The sequence below is a fragment of the Heliangelus exortis genome, chromosome 5 (assembly GCF_036169615.1).
Source record: "Heliangelus exortis chromosome 5, bHelExo1.hap1, whole genome shotgun sequence".
NCBI lineage: Eukaryota > Metazoa > Chordata > Aves > Apodiformes > Trochilidae > Heliangelus > Heliangelus exortis.
The window spans coordinates 862,233-885,519 of NC_092426.1; the positions used below are offsets into that span (position 1 = coordinate 862,233).

The following is a 23,287-nucleotide window of genomic DNA, read 5'->3' on the forward strand; positions in this document are numbered from 1 at the left end:
TTGCCCTGCCTGCTGCCTGGCTGATGGAGCCCCGGGTGCCATCATCTCTGTTGCCACAAGGGCACACTGCTGCCTCAGGTTTCCAGCCTCAGCTTTCTGTCTTCCTCTTGAGGACCCTCTGGCCCTCCAGCATCTCCCTCACCTGCTTCCCTCACCTGCTCTCATCTGCCACTTCCTGAAGGTCCTGTCTGCCCTGCAGGCAACCAACAGAAGTGTTAAACACTGAAAACCTCTGAGCAACCCCTGGCAGCTGGCAGGGCTTCACACCAGACCTCAGAACACTGGAACCATGGTGTCCCAGCCACTTTGCCACCAACCCTTACAGCCTGCCTGCTCACACCATGGCTCAGGGGCTGCCTGGGAGGCTGGGTCAGAAGCCTTTGGAAAGCCAAGGAAAACAACATCACTGCACTCTGCCCATAAAACTGCTTTCATCTGCTTAAAAGGGTCTTGGGTTCTCCATCCCCATGTGTTCTGTGTGTTCCTTGGGATATTCTCTTGAAACCTCAAATGTTTTCTTAATACTTTGATTTGAAGTTCGTGCTTTAAACTTAAAATGGGGATACATAAAAGTGGAATAAATAAAACATTCAAGTAGCATTCTAATTTCATTCAGTGAGATTTTCCTTGTGATACATATTCCCAACACAGATGCATATAAAGCCATTCACAACAGGATCATTTAAAAATCAGGCAAGCTTTGCCAAAACCTGCTTGTGCCACATTGCCCATAGCCAGGCCCATGGGGAGCTGGGGGATGGTTTACTTCAACAGTAAGTTCTACTCTGGTTTTGGTTTTTTTTTTTTTTTTTTTAATTGCCAAGAGCTTGCTCTTAGGAAAAAAAATTATTAAAACGTGAAAAAATAGAGCAAAATTCAAGAAACCTGTAGAGATGTGTAGGTAATATTTTGGATTTCTGCACACCTGCCAAGGCATGTTGGTACATAATGTCCTGGCTGTCTCCTGCCTGAAGCTGTGGGGACCCAAGGAGCTGTGTGAGCAAAATGCCACCTGACATTCTGCTGCCTGTGCTTGCCAGTGCAGGGCACAGCTCTGCTCCTGCCACTCCTGTTCCCTTGAGCAGTTGAGCTCAGCATGCAGTTGGGGACATCATGAGGTTTCAAATCATGCTTTTCTGCCAAATGTGACCCTGCTGAGTCTCACTGAAGGCCCAGGGAGGTGCTTGCTCAAGGCAGAGGGTGCTGGGCTGGAGGAGCAAATCCCCAGGAGCAGCCCCTGGCTCCATGGACAGCAGCTGGGGTGCTCCATGGGCTGGGATGCTCCATGGGCTGGGGTGCTCCATGGGCTGGGATGCTCCATGGGCTGGGGTGCTCTGCAGCCAAGCATGGGGTTGTACAGGCTGCTTGGACCTGGGGGTTCTTGGTGAAGATTCTTCCTATAGGAAGATGAAACTTTCAGAGGTTTGCTTTACCTCAGTGTTAAGATGTGTTGTGACATTGTAGGAAGAGCAGTAGGATGAGGGGATATTGCTGGGAAATTCACCTTTAGTGGAAATTAAGCCTGTAAAAATGTACTTTACAATGTTAGTCCTGTACAGAAACGAGTGGATGGAAAGCATAATTATGATTCAGAGGTTTTGTGTGTACTTACAGGTTCCTCCTATAAATGCTCTCTGGCCAAATACACCTCTGCTAATCTGCCTGACCTTAGTTTGCAGTTCTTAATAGCAGGGGGATTTAAGACAAATACAAGTCAAAGCTATTTCCTTAAATAGCTGAGATACTGAACTTCAAACCACTGTCCTATTGGTTATATTTTATCCCTCAGTAAGAAAATAAAAACAAATAAAAACAGACAAATCATTATTTTACTATGAATAACCAAATGACCTGGAAGTTTCTGGTTAAACTAATTATACAGAGATTAGTTTAATACGAGCCAGCTCAGGAGGTATTTGTGTGTTCTTTATGGGTGTTTTTGTTTCTCTTACAGAGGAAAGCTCAGGAATTCCCCAATGTGTAGCTTTCCTCTCCTTGTACTCTTCCAGTGACTCCAAGAAACCTCCTCTGCAGTTGTGCTTTTGTGGACTAGATTTTTAAGTCAATTAAAAAAGGCTTAGATATTTTTTAAATAAATGAAGTGGCAATGCTGGTGAAAAAAAAAATATACTGTATTTATATGCTCTTGAAAACTTAGAGAAGAAGTTGGCACAATCAAAAGAAAAAGAAATCCTAAATATGAGCCCCTGTGACAGGCACATCCTCTGCAGAAAAGCCTTTAATGCCTGGGTGGCTTTATTACTCCAGCAACGAGAAGCAGGCAGATGGGCTTGGATTTTCTGCCAGCCAGGAGCAGGGATTTTTTGTGTGTAACATGGTACCAAATCAAGTTGTCATTATGCAAAATAATTCAATAGCTTTTAAGCAATTTTGAAAATTAATCTGTACTGTTTGGAAACAAGGTCAGGGCAAAGCAATCATTTTTATTGAAGTGATATTTGTCCAAGTTTCTGAGGATAAGTAACAGGAAGTACTGGAGTGCAAGTGGGAGGTGGGCAGTGGGCAGTTCTGAATGGCTTTTAAAACTGGGGGTGTCAAATGGAAGAGGATGACTCTGAGTGTCTGTTTCCCACTTAAAAGTTTGCAGTGTGAAGTTATAGTCAGAGTAATTATTCTCCCTAGGAAGACAAAAGAAAACCCAAAGACTCCCATTAGAAGGATTGTCTCTCTTTTTCACTCAGGTAACCTCTGATACCAAATGCCTTTGGGGATGGGGTTTTAAGAGGTGAACCTGGAACAACAGCTACTAGAATAACCTGCTGGTTATCTTCTGTGTTAAGTTGTCATGAAGGATTCATGGGATGAAATGTCTCATAGCAAGGAAAGTGTTCCCAAGGTAGCCTAAAATTCCAAAGAACCTTAGAAGACTTTCCATGATTTTGAAGATTCAGACATGTTCTGGGGGGAAACAAAATGTTTCCATCCACCTGTGCCTCTTTTTTTTTTTTCTTTTTTTCCAGGGGACACTCAATGCAAAGTTAAAAATGGTTCAAATAAGGAAAGTGAAATTTTTCAATATTTTTATTTAGACCCTCCTTGTTTCCATCCACCTGTGCCTCTTTTTTTTTTTTTTTTTTTTGTTTCCTATGGGATACTCAATGCAAAGTTAAAAATGGCTCAAATAAGGAAAATGAAAATTTTCAATATTTCTCCTTGCCTGTAGAATGTCTCTGGTTAAAATCCTGATCTGAGATATGGCAAGATTTCTTCCCTAGCCAGCAACAAACAATTCAAGGCAGCACAGGGTGTTTCAGTGCCATGTTTCTGACAGGCTGATGGATGCATCTGTGGCACTGCTGCCTTGGACTGGGAGACACTGGTTACTGTTTGGGCACTGAGTCTGCTTTAGGCAGCAGAGAACAGCTGATCATGGCAAATACTCTGCTGTGGGGTTCTCAGAACTGGGCAGAGCTGGCCCAGTTTGTTCTTTACCCCAGAAAAACCCAAGAGGGACTCTCTTCCCAGCACAAGGGTGGAAGGATGTTTGGGTTGTGCTCAGAGGGTAAAGGCTGCCAGGAGAACCTGTAAGCCCAAGCAGCCCAGCTCTCCAATTAAAATACTTGTATTGGCTCTTCTGATCTTGTTGCCAAATGATTTGAGTCTGAACACTAATTGAGACCTGGTTTAGACTGCTCAGCCCTTTAATTGCAGGTGCTTTCTCTTTTTAGTGGTCCTGTGGGGTTTTTGTGCCTGCAGTGAGAACAGAGAAGTAAGTGTGATTAGGCCAAGGGTTTTGGGGTGTCAGACATGTGCAAGGGGCAAGGGGCTTGAGCAGGTTGTGTGGCACCTGGAGGGGCTGAGCTGTGTGAATCTGAGGTGCTCATGTCCTGTTCCTGGGCAGTGATCCTGTGCAGTGCTGCATGAGAGTGGTGCTGAACGGGGCTGATCCAGTTGGTGGCTGTGGTGTCCCCCAGGGATCAGTGTTGGGCCCAGTGCTGTTTAATATCTTTATTGATGGTTTAGATGAGGGGATTGAGTCCATCATCAGCAAATCTGCAGATGACACCAAGCTGGGGGGGAGTGTGGATCAGCTGGAAGGCAGGAGGGCTCTGCAGAGGGACCTGGACAGACTGGAGAGTTGGGATGATCCCAATGGGATGAGGTTCAACATTCCAAGTGCCGGGTCCTGCACTTTGGCCACAACAACCCCATGGGGAGCTCCAGGCTGGGCACAGAGTGGCAGAAAGGGACCTGGGAGTCTGGATTGCCAGGAAGGTGCCCAGGAGCCAGCAGTGTGTCCAGGTAGCCAAGAAGGCCAATGGCATCCTGGGCTGGCTCAGGAACAGCGTGGCCAGCAGGTCCAGGGAAGGGATTCTGCCCCTGTGCTCAGCCCTGGGGAGGCCACAGCTTGAGTCCTGGGTCCAGTTCTGGGCCCCTCAGCTCAGGAAGGAGATTGAGGTGCTGGAGCAGGTCCAGAGAAGAGCAAGGAGGCTGGGAAGGGATCCAGCACAAGTCCTGTGAGGAAGGGCTGAGGGAGCTGGGGGTGTTGAGGCTGGAGAAGAGGAGGCTCAGGGGAGACCTCATCACTCTCTCCAACTCCCTGAAAGGAGGTTGGAGCCAGGGGGGGGTTGGGCTCTGCTCCCAGGCAACTCTCAGCAAGACAAGAGGGCACAAGAGGTCTCAAGTTGTGCCCGGGGAGGTTTAGGTTGGACATGAGAAAGAATTTCTTCATGGAGAGGGTGCTCAGCCATTGGAATGGGCTGCCCAGGGAAGGGGTGGATTCTCCATCCCTGGAGCTATTTCAAAAGAGCCTGGATGTGGCACTCAGTGCCATGGGCTGGGAACCACGGGGGGAGTGGATCAAGGGTTGGACTTGATGAGCTCTGAGGTCCCTTCCAACCCAGCCCATTCTATGATTCTATGAGAGCCTCCCAGGAACCTGGTGCCTCCGGCTTCCCAGCCACAGCTTTGAACAACCACTCTGTCTCTTTCCACCAAAGTCAAATGATCTCAGTTTTCTGGATGCCATAATATTGCATCTTCTGAAACCAGATCAAATACAGACTATGTGGTATAAAGTTGCCAACTTAAATCTACAGAGAAAAGTGCATCCTGTGGTGTGATGTACACATCACCATCATGGGCAGCTGCCTGCCTTGGGTTTTTATTGCTGATGTCTGCATTCCTGATCCCCCTCCCTGTCAGTACAGCAGTGGAGCATGGAGCATGTATCAGTTCTGGCTCCTCTTGGCTTTTATTGCTTTTGTGCCATTGGTATTTTATTTGTTAAGGGGTATGTGCATCTGTACAGTAGGTTTGCATTTAGGTTTCTGGGTTTAAAATAGCTGTCTGCTGTTTGTCATCAGCTGTCAGTATAGATCTGTGTGTGCAGAACTCTCTGGTTGTTCCTTAGGCTCCTGCAGGAGACTCATCTGGCAAAACTTGTACAGTGTGGGTGCCCAGTGTGGACTGGCAATCCATTTGCATGGCCCTGGGACTGCTGCAGGAGCTGCTGCACACCAAATGTCTCTGAAGGCACTGATTATTCTTTGAGAGGGGATCATATTTTCAAATGTTTTTAATATTATAATAATGTACTGGTGACAAAGGTCACTGCACTGCAATCACAGTTATTTGGAACAATGAACTGCTGCTGTAGCTGAAAAACTGCTTTTAGATGCAAGACTCCTGCTCCCATTGCTGTTGTGTTGTTGGGATTGGCAGGGAAGTGCAGGCAGCTTGGGAGATTGTTCTGGCCCCTGGGATCCAGGAATGTTTTGCTATCCCTATTTTCATGGAAATTATACATTGGTGTGGTGCTGTAAATCTCCCTGGCAGCAGGGTGGGTTCCTCCCTCCCCCCGTGTATTTCTACAGTAGTGAGCAGAGGGACTTAACCCACCAGGTGAGAGAACAGTCTGCAGACACCTCTGACACTAACCAGGTACCACTGCTGTGCAGAAAGCTTTATAAATAGAAAGTTACTAAATTAATTTAACACCTCAGATGTTCTTGAACATTCATTCTTATCTCTACAGCCTCTAAACATACCTGTCCCCATAACTGCTAGGGTACAGGCCCCATATTTTGCTAACAGTTCTTTCTTTTTAGGGATTTTATGGGTGCTTTTATTGTGGAGCTGTTTTTGCTGTACAGACAGATGCTCTCTCAAATTCCAGTACTGGCAGATAAATGAGCAGTGCCCAGGGGCTACTAAGCAGGAGGATCTGGGGTCCCTGCAAGAATTCCCAACCCCTTGGATCCCCCAGGGGGTTGCTGGAGCAGGAGGTATCAGGCACTGACCTGGGTTTTGAAGGAAGATGTTGGGTGGCTGCAGGAGGGTGAGTTTGTGGTTCATCCCAGGCAAACTGTCTGGAAGTAAAAAAGCAATAGGATCAGTGGATACATCATTAACTTGGCATCTTTAGGATGAGAAATATCAGTTTTCATAGAAGGAAATCATGGTTTCTGTGCCTTTTAGGCTTCTTTTGTGAATCTACTAAATATATTTCTAAGTGATCTGATAGAATATACCTGAAATTCCAAAAACATTTTTGAAGGTGTTCCTTCCCTTAGAGCATCTTCTGGAAACTCAGCAGTCATGGAATAGGAGTGATTGGTTATTCTGTTTGTTAACCCATTCCTGAAAGGTCTAAGTGATGGCAGGGAAGTTAGCAGTAACACCACATGAGCATAAAAATTGTTTTATTTACTTGTAAATGGCTTGGAAAAGTGATCATTTTGAAGCAGGAAAAAAATATTTTTGGTAATATAAGTAAAGAATTAAAAATTTTCCTCAAGAAATAACCTGTCAGCAAGATGTAAAAAGTTGATGAATTAAATTCTGTACCTGTGAGTTCAAAATTGAATGAAGGAGAAAGCTGTCTTAACCAGGAAAGAGTTGTTTTGGGTATTTCTGTGTAAACACTAGTTTAATGATCACTGTTACTCAAAAAAAAAGGGATTAGAATTTCAGAAATCAGTAGGAAAGGAATGTGGAATAAACAATAAGATTGTGTGATAGTTAAATTATGGGCAGAGAAGATTTGGGCACGTAACATGGCAGCTGATCCACTGCCCTGAAGGCCACTGGTGTACAGGTAATTTCCAGTCAGTGTGAGCTCACATAAAGTAGCCTGGAGGGCAGGTGGACATGCTTTGGGAAAGGAGTGTTCTGGAATTTCTTCCTTCTCCCCTTTTCTGAGTTCTTGGTCAGAGAGCACACCCAGGGCAGCCCTTGGGCTGTGGGCATTTGGCCTCTTGTGTCCTTGTGCTTCACTCCTGTTACTGGGTTGTGTTCAGGAGATGGTTTTGTACTGGTTCCTGTGTCAGGGCAAACACAAGGGTTTCCCTTCAGTATGAAAGGAACAACTGGGACAAAATTCTGACCACTTAGAATAGATTGGAACATGCTGCTTTGATATCTGCTCTACCTCCTCATGGAACAACAACACTGTGTGGAGACCACCAGCCCTACTGCTGTATTTTAGGTTAATACTCACACTAAGTTGTAAGTAACCCATGTGAGTACTGTACTGCCAGCATTAACTCCACAAGATTTAACACTCAGTGTGACATCTGAAAGCCCCAGGCCCTTCCCTAGACCTAACCAAAACACTTCTCTGAGAACAGGTTCTGGTTTGTGTCAGCAAGGTCTTAAATGCCTGTTGTTCATGCTGCTTTTACCTCCATCTCAATCAAGCTTTCAATTAAAGAAGTTACAACATAGATTAAAACAATTTTATCTGTTTACAGAGTGATCTTTTAATTTCCAAATAGCAAACTCACCAGGGTTTTGGCAGACACCTGAATCTCATTAGAAAATGCACATCCAAAGCAGCTTATGAGGAGGGAGAGAGGTTAATTTTAATCTTGATAGTAGTTGCCTTAAATTTAAATGCTAGAAAGCAGTGTGTGTATTAATATGTATAACTTTATATTTAAACGGAAAAATAATATATTGATTTTGGGTTTTGCTTTTTAATTTCTACATTAAAAAACAATTGCTTTTTAAACTGAATCAGGAACTCTAAACAAGGTCATTGATTCAGTAGCATCATGTTAGAGAGGTGCCTGTCTTTCTACTCCTGCCTGACCTATTTACTGAGTAGCTGGTGCACACTGGAGCTTACTAGGTTATAGAAGAGCTGATCAAGTAATTTAAGATTCTAGAAGTTGTGGACATTCAGGCTAAAACGTGATAATTATAATTCTGTCCTTTCACTCCATCAGTATTAACCAGACTCACTGGGAGAAAGTATTTCGAATCACTAAGTTGAACTAGAACAGTTACATAACTCCATGTAAGCCTGAAATTAGGTTACTAAAGTTTGTCCCAGATGCTAAATTTGTCTTCTGGTCTGTTGGCCTGGCACACAGCAATTCTGCTAGACTATTCTATTTTTTTTCAAGTTAGAACATAATCATGGGCATATGCAGTGGCCTAACAAAGTTCTTCAGCACACCAGCTCCTCAGCCTTCCTGTTTTCTGTGGTGTACCAGATACTTATCCATGCAACAAATCTCCCTATTTTGCTCTAAGTTTCTTCTGAAGCTTTTGGCAGGGAGCTTTTAAAAGCCTTTCAGAAAGCTGGGGAGATGGTATGCATGAGAGCATCTTCATGGTTTTGCTTGTTGGTCTCTTCAAAGAAATTTACTGGGTTTGTAAGATCTGATTTTTTTGTTTTGTTTTCAAAAGCCATATTCACACTTCTGATCCAGTAATCATATTATGTGTTGTAGCTCCTACTGATGTGTTCAGTATGGAGCAACTGAGTGGCTTCCTCCCTGACCAGTTAAAAAATGGCATCACATTTGCTCCTCCTGGTTCCTGAGGTATGTTAGCAAGAGATTACATACCACTATTACCAGCTCAAGAAGTTCATTTTTGAGTCTCTTGAGGTCCTGTGGATGCCATGATACAGTTCTGTTACCTCTCCCCATCCTAAATATACAGCTTTGTGTTTGGCTGTATGAAAACATAAATGATTGGCTCTTCTCTGCTCTGCTTCAGGTCCAGTTGTGATTGGAATCATCCTTTTATCTTTTTACAACCCTCGTCTTTGCTTTCAGGTTTGATTAGTTCTGGATTGCTTTACTTTGGGCTACTTAAAAATGCAGAATATTGGGTCGAGGATGATCTATGCTGGGCCTCTCAGAAGGCTGTTGTGTGAGCAAGAGCATCACCTACTTCTGTTTCAATAATGTTTAGTGGTCTGGCAGCTAATCAATCTTTAATCTCTTTAATATACTCTGTGTTGTAACAATGCTTGGCTACTTTAATTGGTATTATGCAACATTCAGGCATTGCTTACATAAATCTGAAGGTCCTGTTACCAACACCGTTATCTGGTCAGCCAAATGCTCCATCTCCTGAGCTGCTCTTTGTGGAGGTAACTGGACCAGGTCCTGTTGCTGGGTGCTTGTTTCTCCTCTTTGATTTCATGCAAAGATTTCCATGTCTTGATTCTCTGTTTGAGCTTGAGGGAAGCTAATTATTCAGAAGCTACACACAGCAAAATCATCCCTTAACCTTTCTATAGCCATTTCCTTCACTATTTTGGAATGAAGACTTCTTATAAGTCAGCCTGGGCAGTCAGGGGATCTCCTTGCAGATTTATTTTGGTTTTTTAACCCCTGACTTTTAGTCTCTTTGTCTGTGTTTATAACTGGACAGCCAGGCAATGCCCGTGTAGGAGCAAACACAGCTGATGTTTCTTTGCAGATGAATCTCTGGCAGTTCTGCTTCCCCACCCTGCTGTGCTGCCCTGGCTGGAGCTGCACGTGTCACCCAGACACAGGGGCTTTGGAACCAGCTGTGCCCCTGTCCCCAAAACAGCCTGGACCCAGTTCCTTCCTGATTTATCCTGCTGAGCATCCTTTGTGTGGTGCGTGTGAAGCCAGGGCTGTTGGTGATAACCCAGTTACAGAGTGCTGAGGTTGTGTTCCCTGACTGAAGGTTATGCCATGGGAGAGGTGTCTGCACCTTGCTTGGCTGCATGTTTGGAGTGAAGGGCCCAGCTTGTGCAGAGCTGGAGAAGGAGGGGATGTTCAGAGACACAGACACTGTTGGAGTTTGCACAGTGAGTATCAGCATGGCTGGCACCAGCTGAATTACAGCTGCTCTCATAATGGCCTCCTGGGACAAGGAGGAGGTTCAGCCAGGTTATGACTATGAGCAGGTTTATTTTTTTTTCTTCCTCCTATATACAGTAAAACTTTTGGGGAGGGTTAGTTGTAGAGGAAGCAGGTAACCTCTTACTGTAAAAGTCAGTTTTATCACCCACTCTTCGATAAAGTTTTAGTACTTTTAAACATACCTTGCTTAATTTCAGGGATTAATGAGTCCAGGGATTCATCTGACTGAACTGCCAAAAAATTTGTACTTTCTATTTAGATCTTACATCCTCTCTTTTATTTCTTTTTGGGTTGGTTTTTTTTTCTATTAGTGAAACAGGTTTGAGCTTTGAAGGAGTGTTTCAGACCATTGCTGTCAGAGCCTCATTTGGCCCTTACTGTACCTTTTGGAGATTGCATGCCTTAATTTTGAAATCTTAATTTAAAGGGAGAACGAGAAGGGTAACAAATAGGTACCCATTGAACTGCCTGGATTGAAAAGCTAACTGAGAGTGATGTCAAAGTCTACTGTGCTTTTTTCAAGTGTATTTTTAAAAAGAATTGGTTGTCTAGGTCAGTGCCTTTTGGAACAAAAGATTAATAAGCATCTGTGAAAGAAAAAAGTGAAGAGTATGTAGGTGACAAGTTCTTAATGTGCTGTTAGTAGCAAAAGCCAAATTAGAAATGATGGTACAAAGAGAGCAGAGAAGCTTTGTGCTGGAATAAGGGTTTCATCTGTGCACAGCACCTTTCTCAGTTTGCTAATCCTGCCAGAGCTGCAGCTGTGAGCATCACCCTGCTGAGGACGTGGTGCCTCTCCTGGTTTGTTGGCAAAGTCAGGTTGCTGAGAGTGAGAGCTGCATCTGGACTGCAGAGCTCAGTGCTGTGTGGTGGTGTCTGTGTCTGTGAGATGCTGTCCTTATCTAGGTTTGGTATCTTCTGCTCTCTCTAAACCATTCAGGGCTGACTGACCAAGCTTGGGTTTGCAGTAAAGATACCAACAACATTTCTATTTGAAAGTTCTGCCCTTAATTGCAAAGCACTTTCCTTGTGGCATGGAGACCTTTGTCACTTGTTTTAAATATCCTTATGAGAGGTTCCTCAAGGCATGTGTGTGTTCACAGGAAATATTGCACTGTGTTTGTCACCAGGGAGACTGCAGCTATCAACTGGAGATCCAGCCTCACTTATGCCTGGAAGATGTTCATGTTCAGAGAAATAAAAGTCATCTTTCCATGGCCAGCCCTGCCTGGGCTCACACACCACACTCATCTGGAAAAGACATGGCACACAGGTCAAAAGTAAAACCAGTTTTACCTGATACAAATAATAATGGAAGCGACTTCTTTTCCACATTCAAAATAACAAAAACAAAGTCTCCCAAAATAACTTCTGGATTTAATTTGGAAGTGTTGCCTACAGATGTTAATGCTTCAGCTTCTGACTCAGCAAGAAGGCTTGCTCTGCCTGAAGCTACTCACCAGGGCAGTCAAAAGGATGAGGAACTAGAGGTTACATTTGACTTAACTGAATGTATTGACCTATATGACAACAGTGACAGGACTGTAGTTCATGAAAGTGCAGCATTAAAGGAATCCAGAACTCCAGATAAAACTTGTAGGTCACTGGGGACAAACCATGCAGATTCAGGTTATAGTAGCTTCACAGCTGAGAAATCACCCATGCCCTCTGACTTATTTTATCTGCCTGAATCATATGTGGATTCATTTGCATTTGTGAGCCCATCTGGGGACCCTTCCAGGTTAAAACAAATACCTTCCCATGTGAAAAAGCTTTTATCACAGTCTCCTCCCTCTTTGAATGAACTTAATGATTTTGAAAACATGATGAGAGATGAAGAAACAACACGTCCTTCTCAAAAAGTTGTTAATGACAAGTATTCAGAGGGACTGCAGGACAAAGTCTTCTCTGCATCCTCAGAAGCTGATTCTTCACTGCTGCTCTTTGAAAAGCCTCAGCTGAAAGTCACCAGTGAATTGTGTATTTCTGTAGGTACCTGCCTTTCAAAAACTGTGTCATTCTCTGAGACTCCTGTTGCTAAAGCCAAAGAGGAAACCCACTGGAATGACAGCTCTGATAGTCTGTTTGACAGTGAAGAATTCACTGAAATTCAAAAGAAAACTCCAACAATAAATCACACTCTGACAAATAACCCTTCAACAAAGTACTTTGTTCAAAAAGATAAAGAAGATCTTGGCATGAACAAGAGAACTGTGATTGTTGATGGAAAAGAGAGTATACATTTATTTGAAGATGGCACAAATGGTGGAAGTTTTTCTGTGAGCAGGAAGAGTTTAGCCAGGTCTGATTCAGGTGAGAGGGTTCAGCCAGCTCCAGAGCAAGGTTCTGAGAGGTTTCCTGCAGAGGTGAACACTGACAAAACCTGCCAGGAGCAGGCAGTGAGCAGCAAAACCCCAGCCATGGAAACCTCAGGTGCTGTTGGTGTGACCCAGCAGTTCCTGGATGATGAAGACTTCTATGACTGCTCTCAAGAACTGTTTTCTGTTAACTTTGATCTGGGATTTTCCATTGAAGAGTGTGAGGATGACCTCTCTGAAGAACCTATAAACACTAAAACTGGGAATTCAAATGGTGCCTCAGGGAGTCAAGGAGATGCTAAATCTACTGAAGATAAAAAAAAATTACTGAATGATAGCTCCAGACATGAAACAGCACCAGAATGGGACTGGAAAAGTCCTAAGGGAAGAGCCATTTCCACACCATTGCCAGTCCAGAGTAGGAACATGAATGATGCTGAAGGGACTGAGGATGCTACCCCTAAAATGCCTTTCCTGAGGTCAGGAGACAGAAGAAGGGGATGTGGATCTCCTGAAGCTTTGCCTTCTGCACTTTCCACCCCAAAAAGCAGAGGGGTGAAAAATATTAAAGCTATCAAAAGACTTCCTATGAATTTCTTCTCTAATGCCAAGGATGAAATTCCAGAGGTGCCCCTTACAGATAAAGTAAATGCAAACCCACACAGAAAGTTTGGGAGTTCAGCTCTGGATGCACTTGATTCCCCTTTGGGAAGAACTGAAAACCTGGAAGACCCCAACCCTCCTGTTTCACCTGTGTTTCCAGCTGAAGGTAGGGATTTCAGTGGGACACTGAGTACCTTCCTGGTTAAATAAATAATGTAGAATTCAGTATCTTTGGGGTCCTCAGTTTGGCTTTATGACTGAGGTGGGAAGGAAGGAAAAGGGAATGATGGTTATAATACTAGAAGTTTGCTCCACGAGGAGACTTCCCAGGATTCTAACCCTGCAATGAGCTCAGTGTTTGAGGTGGAAATGCAAATGTGCACCTTGGGGGAAGCCCTGGGAATTAAACCCCTTGTGTTTCTTCACCAGTGCTCCCAGTGCAACCCTGTGGGATGTCACCATCTGAGCTGTAGCTGCCCTTAGAACTCTTTCTTAATCCTCTCAGTATCTGATTTGTAATCATCTGGACCTCTTGTGCTCCAGCCCTTGAATCCATGACTCTGCATGTTCCTATCCTTGTTTCTGAGGAATAAAATGTCTACTAATGGATTTCTCTCAGTTTAGTTGCATGACAACTGATTTATATTTAAAATTTTCCTATTATAACTTCAGCACAAACCCAGATTATCTTTAAAATATCAAATGTTCCAAGGCTCCATCCTATTAGTTGTTTCCTCCCCAAAAACAAAACAAAAAAACCCACCTCAAAACCAGAAAAGGAAGCAAATTGCAGGGTTAATGCTGAACCTGGATCAGACTGTGGATGTCCAGCCTGCTTTGGGGGAGGAAGGACCTTATTCCCATTGCAGGGAGTCCAGGATCTCTCTCAGGAGCTTTTTCCTGACAGCATGTGAAGAAGATCTTGTATTTCATCCAGACACCCTTTGTCAGAGCAAAAAAAACCAACCCTGCAGTTGTTTGAAAAGCAATCAGGAAGAGGAGTTCATAGTGAGTTCTGTCTTTGTGTCTCTGCACCCATAGGGATTCACATTACAAAATGCTTCCAGAAGTCTAACTTTTACTCAACTTTTGGAGGCTTCTCCTCTTGGTTTCATTTTTCACCTCCCTTTTGCTGTGCCTGTGCTGCCTGGGGTAATCACTTCCCCAGAGAGGCTCCCAGGGAAGGAGGATTTATTGTCCATCTCAGCTGGAGATTATTTGTTTTGATTAACAAGGCTAAAGACAACAATATTTGCCGCATAGATCAATAAGTAATCTCCTTTCTACTCTTTTGGACAGACAGTTTTTGATTGCTCAGTTGCAGCAATATTGTATTGTGAGCAATACATTTTCCTGTAAATGTTGTTTACTGCTTTTTTCTGCAGGAACCAGCAGCGAGAGTGAAGAGGAGATCGTTTTCCAGAGGAAAAATAGGAAAAGGAAGAATGTTTTGAAGTCTCCTGATGTGAGTCTTATTAAAAAAAAAAAAAAAGGAAAGCAGGCCAAGGAAATAACCAGCAAAGCAACCATCCTCTTGGCCATGACCCCTGTTTCTGTTCACACAGGTTCTGAGTGACACCGATTTCGAGTCGCCGATCCGTGCTGCCAGGAAACGCAGACACCCCCTGAACGTGGTCAGTGAGGGCTTGGGGGGCAGGGGCACAGGAGTGCAGGCTCCTTTGTGGAGATATTGAACCATTTACTCCTTATCCCAGACAGTAGACAAATGTTCCTAATATTTCAGGCCATCTAACCTAATGCATATCAGAATGCAGTCGCTTTGCTCCCTTCAGGTCTCCTGCAAGGTCTCCAAAGGTGACTTTGCTGTTGTTGTTAGAGGCCAGAGAGCTGAGCCTCTCCCTTTGTCAGAGGCAGTAAATAAACATTCTGCCACAAAGCCTTGCATCAGAAATTAAACAATCACGTTTCACCTGATTTTTTTCCCCAGTGTTTTCTGATCTAACATCATTGCATTATTTTGCCCTTGCAACCCAATCACAAAAAATCAGGTGTCGATTAAAACCAACCAGATGTTGAAGGATGACTGTTCAAAATATTAAAATATCACTTGCTTTAGGCTTATTTATTGAAATGTCTGTGAAATCTTTCTCTAGTCAGACATATCCAGTGATGACAGCATGGATTTTCACAAGAACTCCTGCAGGCCCACAAAAAGCAGCTCAGCAGCCTGCAGCAAAAAGCAGCTGAGGAGCAGGAAATGTCAGGAGGTCAGGAGCAGATCTGCACTCAGGGTAGGTGATGTGAAGTGTCCCTCAATGTCCTGAGGGTCACATTTGGAGCATTTCAGTTGCAGAGTCTGGCCTTGTGTTGTCACACTTCTGTGTGTTCCTGCACATTTGCAGCACTGCAAAGCCTAATGGAGAAAAGCTCCATGTTCAATATTTTCAATGTTTTAAAGATAATCTTCTTTATGGAGCTGCCCTATAGTATCAGTAGTCTATGTTCTGGAAGAAAAAAGATGAAGTTGATGGAAAATTCCTTTTCCAATTTATTTAAACTTTTTTTTTTTTCACGTGAGACCAAAAGGTTCTTGGCAAGAGAATGTTTTACCTGTGTGCTTATGAAATTCAACTCTGCCTTCATATATCATCTTCCCTAAACTTTCATAGTGTTCATGAATCCTGACACTCAGAATTCCAGACCCACAGGGGATCCAAGGCATCAAAATCACTCAGATCAGTTCCCCCCCAGCTGCTGTGCTCTGTCACAGTGCAGGGGCTGGAGTGCAGCAGGGATCTGTGTTTGGATTAACAGAGGCTGTGAGCAGAACAGCCACTGGCACTGAATTCAAAGCTTCAATAACAAGTTAAGTGTGACCAGAGTCTTGAGTGCTCCTTTCTGGTGTCACAGTGCTTTTCACGTGGCAGGGTTTGTCCTCTCCATAGTCCTTCAGAAGTAAGAAGGATTAAGACTAATTGGCAAATAGCATTGAGAGTTCTTTCCTGTAAACAAGTGGTCTCCAATGTGTTTCAGAATAATCAAAAATGTTCTGGAAAAGGAACTATTCATGGTGCCTGTCACTCAGGCTTACTAATTGGTGTAAGCAAATAATGAAAATACTTTGGAAAATTTGAAAACCAGAGATGTCCTTTAATGTAGCACAAGCTGCCTTAGCCTCCCATGTGCTAAATGAAAATTTACAGCTTTGTGCTTTTTATTCCAAGTATTTTAAAGGCAAACTACTGATTCTTTTGGAGTAATTGGGATACATAGTGGTATTTGGATTTTATTTTTACTTTAGTACTTTACAATTGAAATTATGAGAGGAAAAGTTAGCTTGATATAGTATAACTCTGACAAAATATCTTTCTGAATTAATTCCTGTCCTTGTACACTCTTGTGAATGTTTTGTTCTGTTTTTGATGGAACTTAGTCCTGAGGTTTGCATCATGATCCTAAGCAGGAAAGGGCAAAGTTTCTGAAGTTACTGGGGGACTTTCTGGGTTCAGAGTAATCCAATGCTTTTAAATCAATACAGATTTTTGAAAGCAAATAAAATGAGTAAAATTAGGCTTATGAATTACAAACTAAACTGATGTTTATGTGGCTTAGCTGCAGCATGTCAGTAACCTCTGTCTGCACTGTGCACTGGGGGCAAAGAGCACAACGAGCTGGGACTGCCTTTGAAGTGAGCTCCAGCTTCTCCTTCTGTGCTGGAGGGTCAGGTCTGTGTGTGCTGCCAGGTATTTTATGGAACTTTGTGTTCTTTACATTGTTTGGATCTTTGTCTTATTTTTAGAATGCAGGAAGACAGTTTCTAGATGAAGAAGCTGAGCTGTCCCAGGAAGGGGCTGATGCTGTTTCATCTGACGAGAGCGACGATGCAGAGGAGATGAACTCCTCCCTTGCTCAGTTCCTGGATGATGATGTGGAGATCACACAAGTGTTAAATGGTGAGGGGGGAGACTCATTTATGGTGTTACCAATGTTAAGAGGTGTTGCACAGCAAAAGGTTTATGATGGGCATGGCTCAGTGTGTGTCAGCTGTCAGCAGGAGCCTCCTCAGCTGGGGTAGGTCAGGCACTTCTCATTATCTGCCTGTCCCTTTTCTGTTTGTATCTGCCTGGGTTTCTTATGCAGTCAGACTCTCCAGTGAGGATTTTATTGGCCCAAGGCTTTGGGCAGGCTGGAGTCCATTCTTTGAGGATGGCAGGGGCAGGAGATCACCTCTCACTGGGAGTCAGCCACCCCCTCATACACCAGTATGGCTGAATGAACACACAATTTTCCATTTAATTTAGAAATCCCTGAATCTTCCAGGTCCTCAGTTACAGAGGCACCTAAAATACAATATGAAATAACAATATTTATGTTAACGATAAAATGTCAGTGTTGACACAGAGCTGAGAAGCTGATGCTGTTCCTTGGCTGAGGTGGTGTACTTCCCCCTGTGCTTACAAACTCTGTCCTCCCATGGGACATTTGCATGGTGGAATAATCTTGCTACCATTTAAGATTCCCAGATGTTGCTGGGAGCTTTTCTCCTCCAGTGAAATTGTGAGTTCCCAGTAAGGTCCTGTGTGGGCTTTGAACCCACCTTCTTCTCATACAGTCTGTGAAATCAGTTGATGTGTCTGGTGTGGGAGAGGCTGCAGTACAGACACCAACATGATGTCTGTTTGCTGGGCTTAACTTTGCCCTGCTCCCTGCTGCAGGCTCTGAGCTCTGCCTGCTGGGACAGCCTTGGGCATGGCACCCATCCTGGCAGCTACCTGGGGACACCTCACCCTTCCCTTTGGGGTGTGCAGAGGTGTCTGGGAAATGTCAAATGCTTGTTTTGTGAAATACAGGGTTTTGGGAGACCATAAGGGGGTTTCTTAATCTTGAATAAGAAATAACAATAAAGTAACAATAACAAATATTATATCCTTATTAATCCTGTGTTCCCTTTTGTCTTCTGGTTGTAATTCAGACAGTGAGATGAAAGGAGTTTACCTGAAGTCTGTGCATAGTCCAGCTCTGGGCAACAGATACAAAATGGTTCATCGTGAATTCAGCAGCATGGACATTTTCTCACAGGTAGGACACAGAATCACTGCTGTCCTTGTGGAATTCCAGTGGTGTGCAACTGTGCTTAGGTTCCAACTCTGATGTGTAGTTTGCAGCCAACTGTTGGTATAATAATAAGTTCTGACAAAGCCTCAATAGTGATACAGCAGTTACTACTCCCATCAAATCTTTCTGGTGAGAACTCATGGGCCTGACAGAGAGCAGCTGCCCCGCTGTTCCTTCCAGCCCCAGCTACCAACATACAGGGTCTGGGTACTGGGGAGCTTTGGGAGGTGTGAGAAGCCCCCAGCACTTGTGTGTAGGGTGGGTTGGATAAACAAAGTGTGTTTATGGAGAGGGGAAAAATCATCACAGGGTTTCAGAACTTTTTCTGGGTTTGTCTTTTTTTTTTCACCCCCACAGATTCCTGAGCAAGACCAGAGTTATGCAGAAGACAGTTTCTGTGTTGGAGAGGAGGAAGAGGAGACTTGCAAAAAAAGTGAATCTAGTGAGGAGGAGGAGGAATTGTGTGTTAATTTTGATCTCCTAAATAATGAGAGTTTTACAAGTGGAAGAAAACAATACCTGACCCGCTGCAGAAAGCAATTAAACCATGCCAGGATGGGAGAGAACTCCTCTGTCCCAGGGCAAAAGAAGAAAACATCCCGAATTATTGTCCTCAGTGACTCCAGTGAGGAAGAAACAAACATCAGCAATGAGAGGCCCCTGAGAACAGACCCTCCTGGGGCAGAGCAGGGGAGTCCTCAGTTACTCAAGGCATTGCCTTCAGCTGCTTCTGCCCAGCACAGAGAAACTGCTGGGGAAACAAGTGTTCATCAGTCTGTGAGCAGCAAGACTGAGCTGCTTCTGGGGTTGAAAGCTTCAGTGTCTGAAATGCTGGATTTTCACCCAGAGCATCCAGTCAGGAGCACACACCACCCACCTGCTGCTGCAGGGAAGGAGGATCTGCAGCCTCCCCCTGAGGTTGGTGTCAGTTCACAACAGGGACCTTCCCCTCACCTCACACTTTGCTAAAGGCTCCCCCTGGGTGGGAACTTCCCTGTGTCACTGTTGGTGTGAGGGCTGGCAGCAATCATGGTCATGGCTGGAAAAGACCTCTAAGATCACCACATCCAACCATCAACATCCCCCACCTTGCTTTCCTCCCCTCCAATTAAAATAAAAATCAAAAATATATCTATAATGTGAGCATGCTGCTGGGGCACAGGAGCAGCTCTGATCTGCTGGTGCTGCATACATCACCATCCTTGGCTTCCCTAAAGAGAGGTTCTGCACTCACAGGGTAACTCAGAGAGTAACTCAGCACTCAGTACATAAAAACTGGGGATTAGATGCTACCCTGAGTCTGACAAACATGGAGGAATATGGATGTTTCAGATTGCAGGCAGCATCCACTATTTCTTTTGGGTTTTGTAGTTGGAAAATACTTGTTCACTGTCCTGAGTTTGGACCCTTCGTTGCCTGAGGTTGCATTCCAGATCTCTTTCACTTTTCTGCCTGGCTTCATCATGGCCAGTGCTCAGATTTTGCTGAAGCCTTTAGTGGAGGCTGTAGGCTCCTGTCATTCAAGCTGCTAAATAGCAGATGAAATAATTTGGGAGACTGTTTATGTAAGGGATTAAGTGTTAATCTGAAAATTTTAATGTTTTTAGATATTGGAAAATATATTTTTTAAATGTTCACAATTATTATTTAAAATAACTGGAATTAAAAAGTGTAGGAGGAGAAATAGGTGTAGAAAAGTGAATCTGTTGAGTGTCAGTCCATGCACACTGCTTTATTGGCATGTTGTTCCTTGGCCTTTTGCTTCTGTGATCTCTCAGCACTGCTGTGTGATTTCCAACACCCACAGGTGGGAAGCTCTCTGAACAACACCCGCAGGAGACCTTCAGTTCCCCTCAGCTCTGCTTCCACAAACCCTTCTCCAGCTCCAGCTCCGTTTCCAGGGCTCCCTCTGGAGAGCAGCCCTTCCCTCTGCATCCTGGCAGACACCCGGGAGATCTCCTCTGGGCCCCAGGTGCTTTCCTCCCTGAGGGCCCTTCACGGGGTGAGGGTGCAGGTCTGCTCCCTGGGCAGCAGCCACTACATCCTCAGCACCCGGCTGGCCGTGGAGAGGAGGCTCCTCTCAGAATTCCAGAGCTCTGCCCACAGGAACAAAATCACCCAGCGGATCCAGCGCCTGCGGAGGGTCTGTGAGAGGATTTGTGTGATTGTGGAGAAGGACAGGGTGAAACCAGGTGGGTGTTCCAGCTGGGGGATGCAGGGGGACACAGAAAACCTGTGTGCTGGTGGCTGGAGCAGCACTGCATCCATCAGGTCACCAGCTGAGCGTGGAAACTTGTTCTGTTGTTGAGAGCCACTTAATGGAGGCAGAGATAACACCAGGGTCTGGAAGGGATGTTAATCAGTGTCACAGCACAGAGGTTGGACTGGGTGAGCTTGGAGGTCTCTTCCAACCTAAACATCCTGTGATTCTGTGAATTACTGAAGCAGGAAAAAATGAGTGGGCTCAAACATTAACTGACCATAGTAACATGTGAAGGAGGCCCCCACCGTCAAGGCAGATTTCAACAAAAAGATGAGAATAGCACAATAAAGGAGCAAGCACAATCTTTGCTTTGCTCAAGACTGAGATAATACTGGATTAAAGAAAAAAATGTTTTTCTGGCAGCGACTAAGGAGCAGCACCTGTCAAACTGTGCAGGAAACTCCCATGGGTTAGAGCCAGGGAGCAGAGGAGCCACCCTGAGCACCCCACCCCACCTGCTGGGGTGGCTGCCTTCAGACCACAGAGATCTGGCCAGGCAGTGGAGCAGCAGATCAGCAGCTGAAGAAATCACTTGTTAGAAAAAGACAGAGAGCATTCCTGCAAAGAGTTCCTTGGGGAAGGCTGGGCTTGAGCTTTTGTCTGTGCCACAGAGCAGAGGAGTCACAGAGACACCTCCTGACTTGATTAAACATTTATGGATAATTCAGGAATGTTGCTTTATTTTACATAGTTTGGACAAGCCATTTGTTTCAATCCTAAGATTCAAGTTATGCAATCAAATAGGTTTACAAATGCTGTCTGTTCTCAGTGACATCTACAAAACAATTGAGGGGTCATCCTTGCACCTGCTTCACAGGTAACTGGAGCTTACAGCTCCAATTAAGTTACAGGTGTTCTGGGAAATAAAACTCCACCACTGAAATCAAACTTTTGTGGATGCATAAATCTAGTTTATTGGTAGTTCAAATATAGAAACAATGGTAGAATTGGTCACTGAAGACGCAGCTTCTCAGCAGGGGCTGCAGATAAGTGGGTTGTGTTTGAGCTGCCTGCTTACCCTCTGCTGAAGCTGATATTTATTGCCATTGGTTTTGTCCATTTTTTTTCTCATAACTGTCTAGAGTTCAAGAGCACTCTCACCTCTGTAGCTTTCCAAAACCTCTTCTGAGTGCTTTGGTCTGTCCTGTTCATCACTTACCATGTGTTCTATTCAGTCCTCTCTCCTAGTGACATTTAATTTGCATTTTCAGTGTTAATTCCTAACCTCTGCCTCTCAAATAATTGAGTAAATGCTGCTCCCATGACCCTTTCTCTCTCCTTCCATGAGGTGTTTTGTCTCTCCTCATTTCTGTGTGTCTGCAGAGCAGAGGATCTTTGAGCCATTTTGCTTTGTGAGAGTTTCATATTGGATCTTTCACAGTAATTTTGCACTTGAATCTCTCTGAGTTTTCTGTGTTTTCCCTCTGCAGGAGAAACAACACGATTTTTCCAGAGGACTCAGTACTATGACAGTCTGCTCTCAGCCTTGCTCCAGGCTGGGGTCCGAATTCTTTTCAGTTCTTGCCAGGAGGAAACTGCTGGTTTGCTGAGAGACCTGGCTTTGGTGGAGCAGAGGAAAAACACTGCCATCTGTGTGCCAACAGAGCTGGAGGGTCACCAGCAGGAGATGCTCAACTTCTACTTGAGCATTCCCAACCTCAGCTACCTGGCTGCTCTCAACATGTGCCACCACTTTGCCTCGGTGAAGAAGATGGTCAACAGGTAAGGGCAAAGTTGTGCAAGGAATGCTTTGAGGTCTGACTTCCCTTTTGCTCTCCTGTCTCACCCAGGCTGGTGGCTGCTGCTGGGGGTGGTTGCTCAGGGAGATCTTCCTGTGCCTGTCTGTTCCTGGCAGAGCTCCCCAGGAGCTTTCCTGTCTCCTGCCAGTCCTGCTGTTAAGGCACTTTCCATCTTTCCAGGCTGAGCAGGGCAGGACAGTGATCAGGCCCTGCTCCTGCCATCCCTTCTACTCCATACATTTTCCTTTCCCCTTTTCTGGCATTCCCTCTTCTTGCTGCTGCTCTCTGCTGTGCTCAGAGCCCTCAGGAGCCTGGAGAGGTGACTGCCAGCAGCTCGGGGCATTCCTCTTGCTCTCTCTGGACACTTCTTGCCCCCAGGCATTTCCCTGGGGATGTGGTACTTCAGGACATGGTTCAGTTGCCCTGGTGCTGTCAGGCTGATGGTTGGACTTGGAGGTCTGTTCCAACCACAGTGATACTGTGACTCCCTTTTTGTGCTGCTGTTGCTCCTGGGACTGCAGTGAGCAGGAGCTGAGGTGTCCTCCTGCTGTGGTCTCTTACAGCTCCCCTCTGGACATCGCTGCCGGGGCCCGGGTCAGCCAGCAGAAGGCAGAGGAGATCTACAGCTACCTGCACCATGGCTGTGACCTGCAGATGCTGCCTGAGAGGAGCCCTGCAGCTGCCAAGAGCTGAGGGGGATGGATCTGGGCTTGGGATCCCCCACCCAGGCTCTTTTCTTTTTAACTGCACTTTACTGAAGTTTTGATTTGCTGTAAAAATGTAAATAAATCCTCGTAGAAACATCAGGGGCTTTTGGCATGCTGTTTGTCACCTCACACAAGGCTGTGGCCCCAGTGCCCACTTGCACCCCTCTGCTTCCCCCAGCACATCGGGGCTGCTGGCACGGGGAGAAGGGCCCTGGGGACAGAGACATTCTGAAACTACTGTAAAAATGAGGCTGTTTGGGCAAAGTGAAGCTTTGGGGCTTAAGCAGAAAGGCAGTGACAGGGGATGGTGCCTTCCTGCAGGAGAGTGTCAGACACTCCTCAGAACACTGCTGGGTGCAGTCACTAGGTGTGAAGAGATGGATGGGCCCGGGGGGGCTCAGAGCTGCTTCTCCTGGGCTCAGCCCGGGGACCACGGCTGCCCCTTCCCCTCCTGCTCTGGCTGGAGGTGGAGGTGACACCCCCG

General features: G+C 45.0%; 1 protein-coding gene across 2 annotated transcripts in view; it reads left to right on the plus strand.

Annotated features, from left to right (window-relative positions):
* The window catches only part of FANCM (FA complementation group M), a 61,528-nt gene extending 38,626 nt beyond the window's left edge, over nt 1-22,902 (plus strand). The window contains exons 14-23 of one of the 2 annotated variants that reach the window (XM_071745077.1): nt 11,228-13,184; nt 14,404-14,483; nt 14,584-14,652; nt 15,133-15,270; nt 16,779-16,932; nt 17,952-18,058; nt 18,452-19,012; nt 19,902-20,286; nt 21,788-22,079; nt 22,660-22,902. In XM_071745077.1, the coding sequence (XP_071601178.1) occupies nt 11,228-13,184; nt 14,404-14,483; nt 14,584-14,652; nt 15,133-15,270; nt 16,779-16,932; nt 17,952-18,058; nt 18,452-19,012; nt 19,902-20,286; nt 21,788-22,079; nt 22,660-22,789 (3,873 nt within the window). In that variant the 3' untranslated portion in view covers nt 22,790-22,902. The remainder of the gene's footprint in view (nt 1-11,227; nt 13,185-14,403; nt 14,484-14,583; nt 14,653-15,132; nt 15,271-16,778; nt 16,933-17,951; nt 18,059-18,451; nt 19,013-19,901; nt 20,287-21,787; nt 22,080-22,659) is intronic. The other variant, XM_071745078.1, reaches the window with a different exon arrangement.
* Nucleotides 22,903-23,287: the final 385 nt, after the last annotated feature.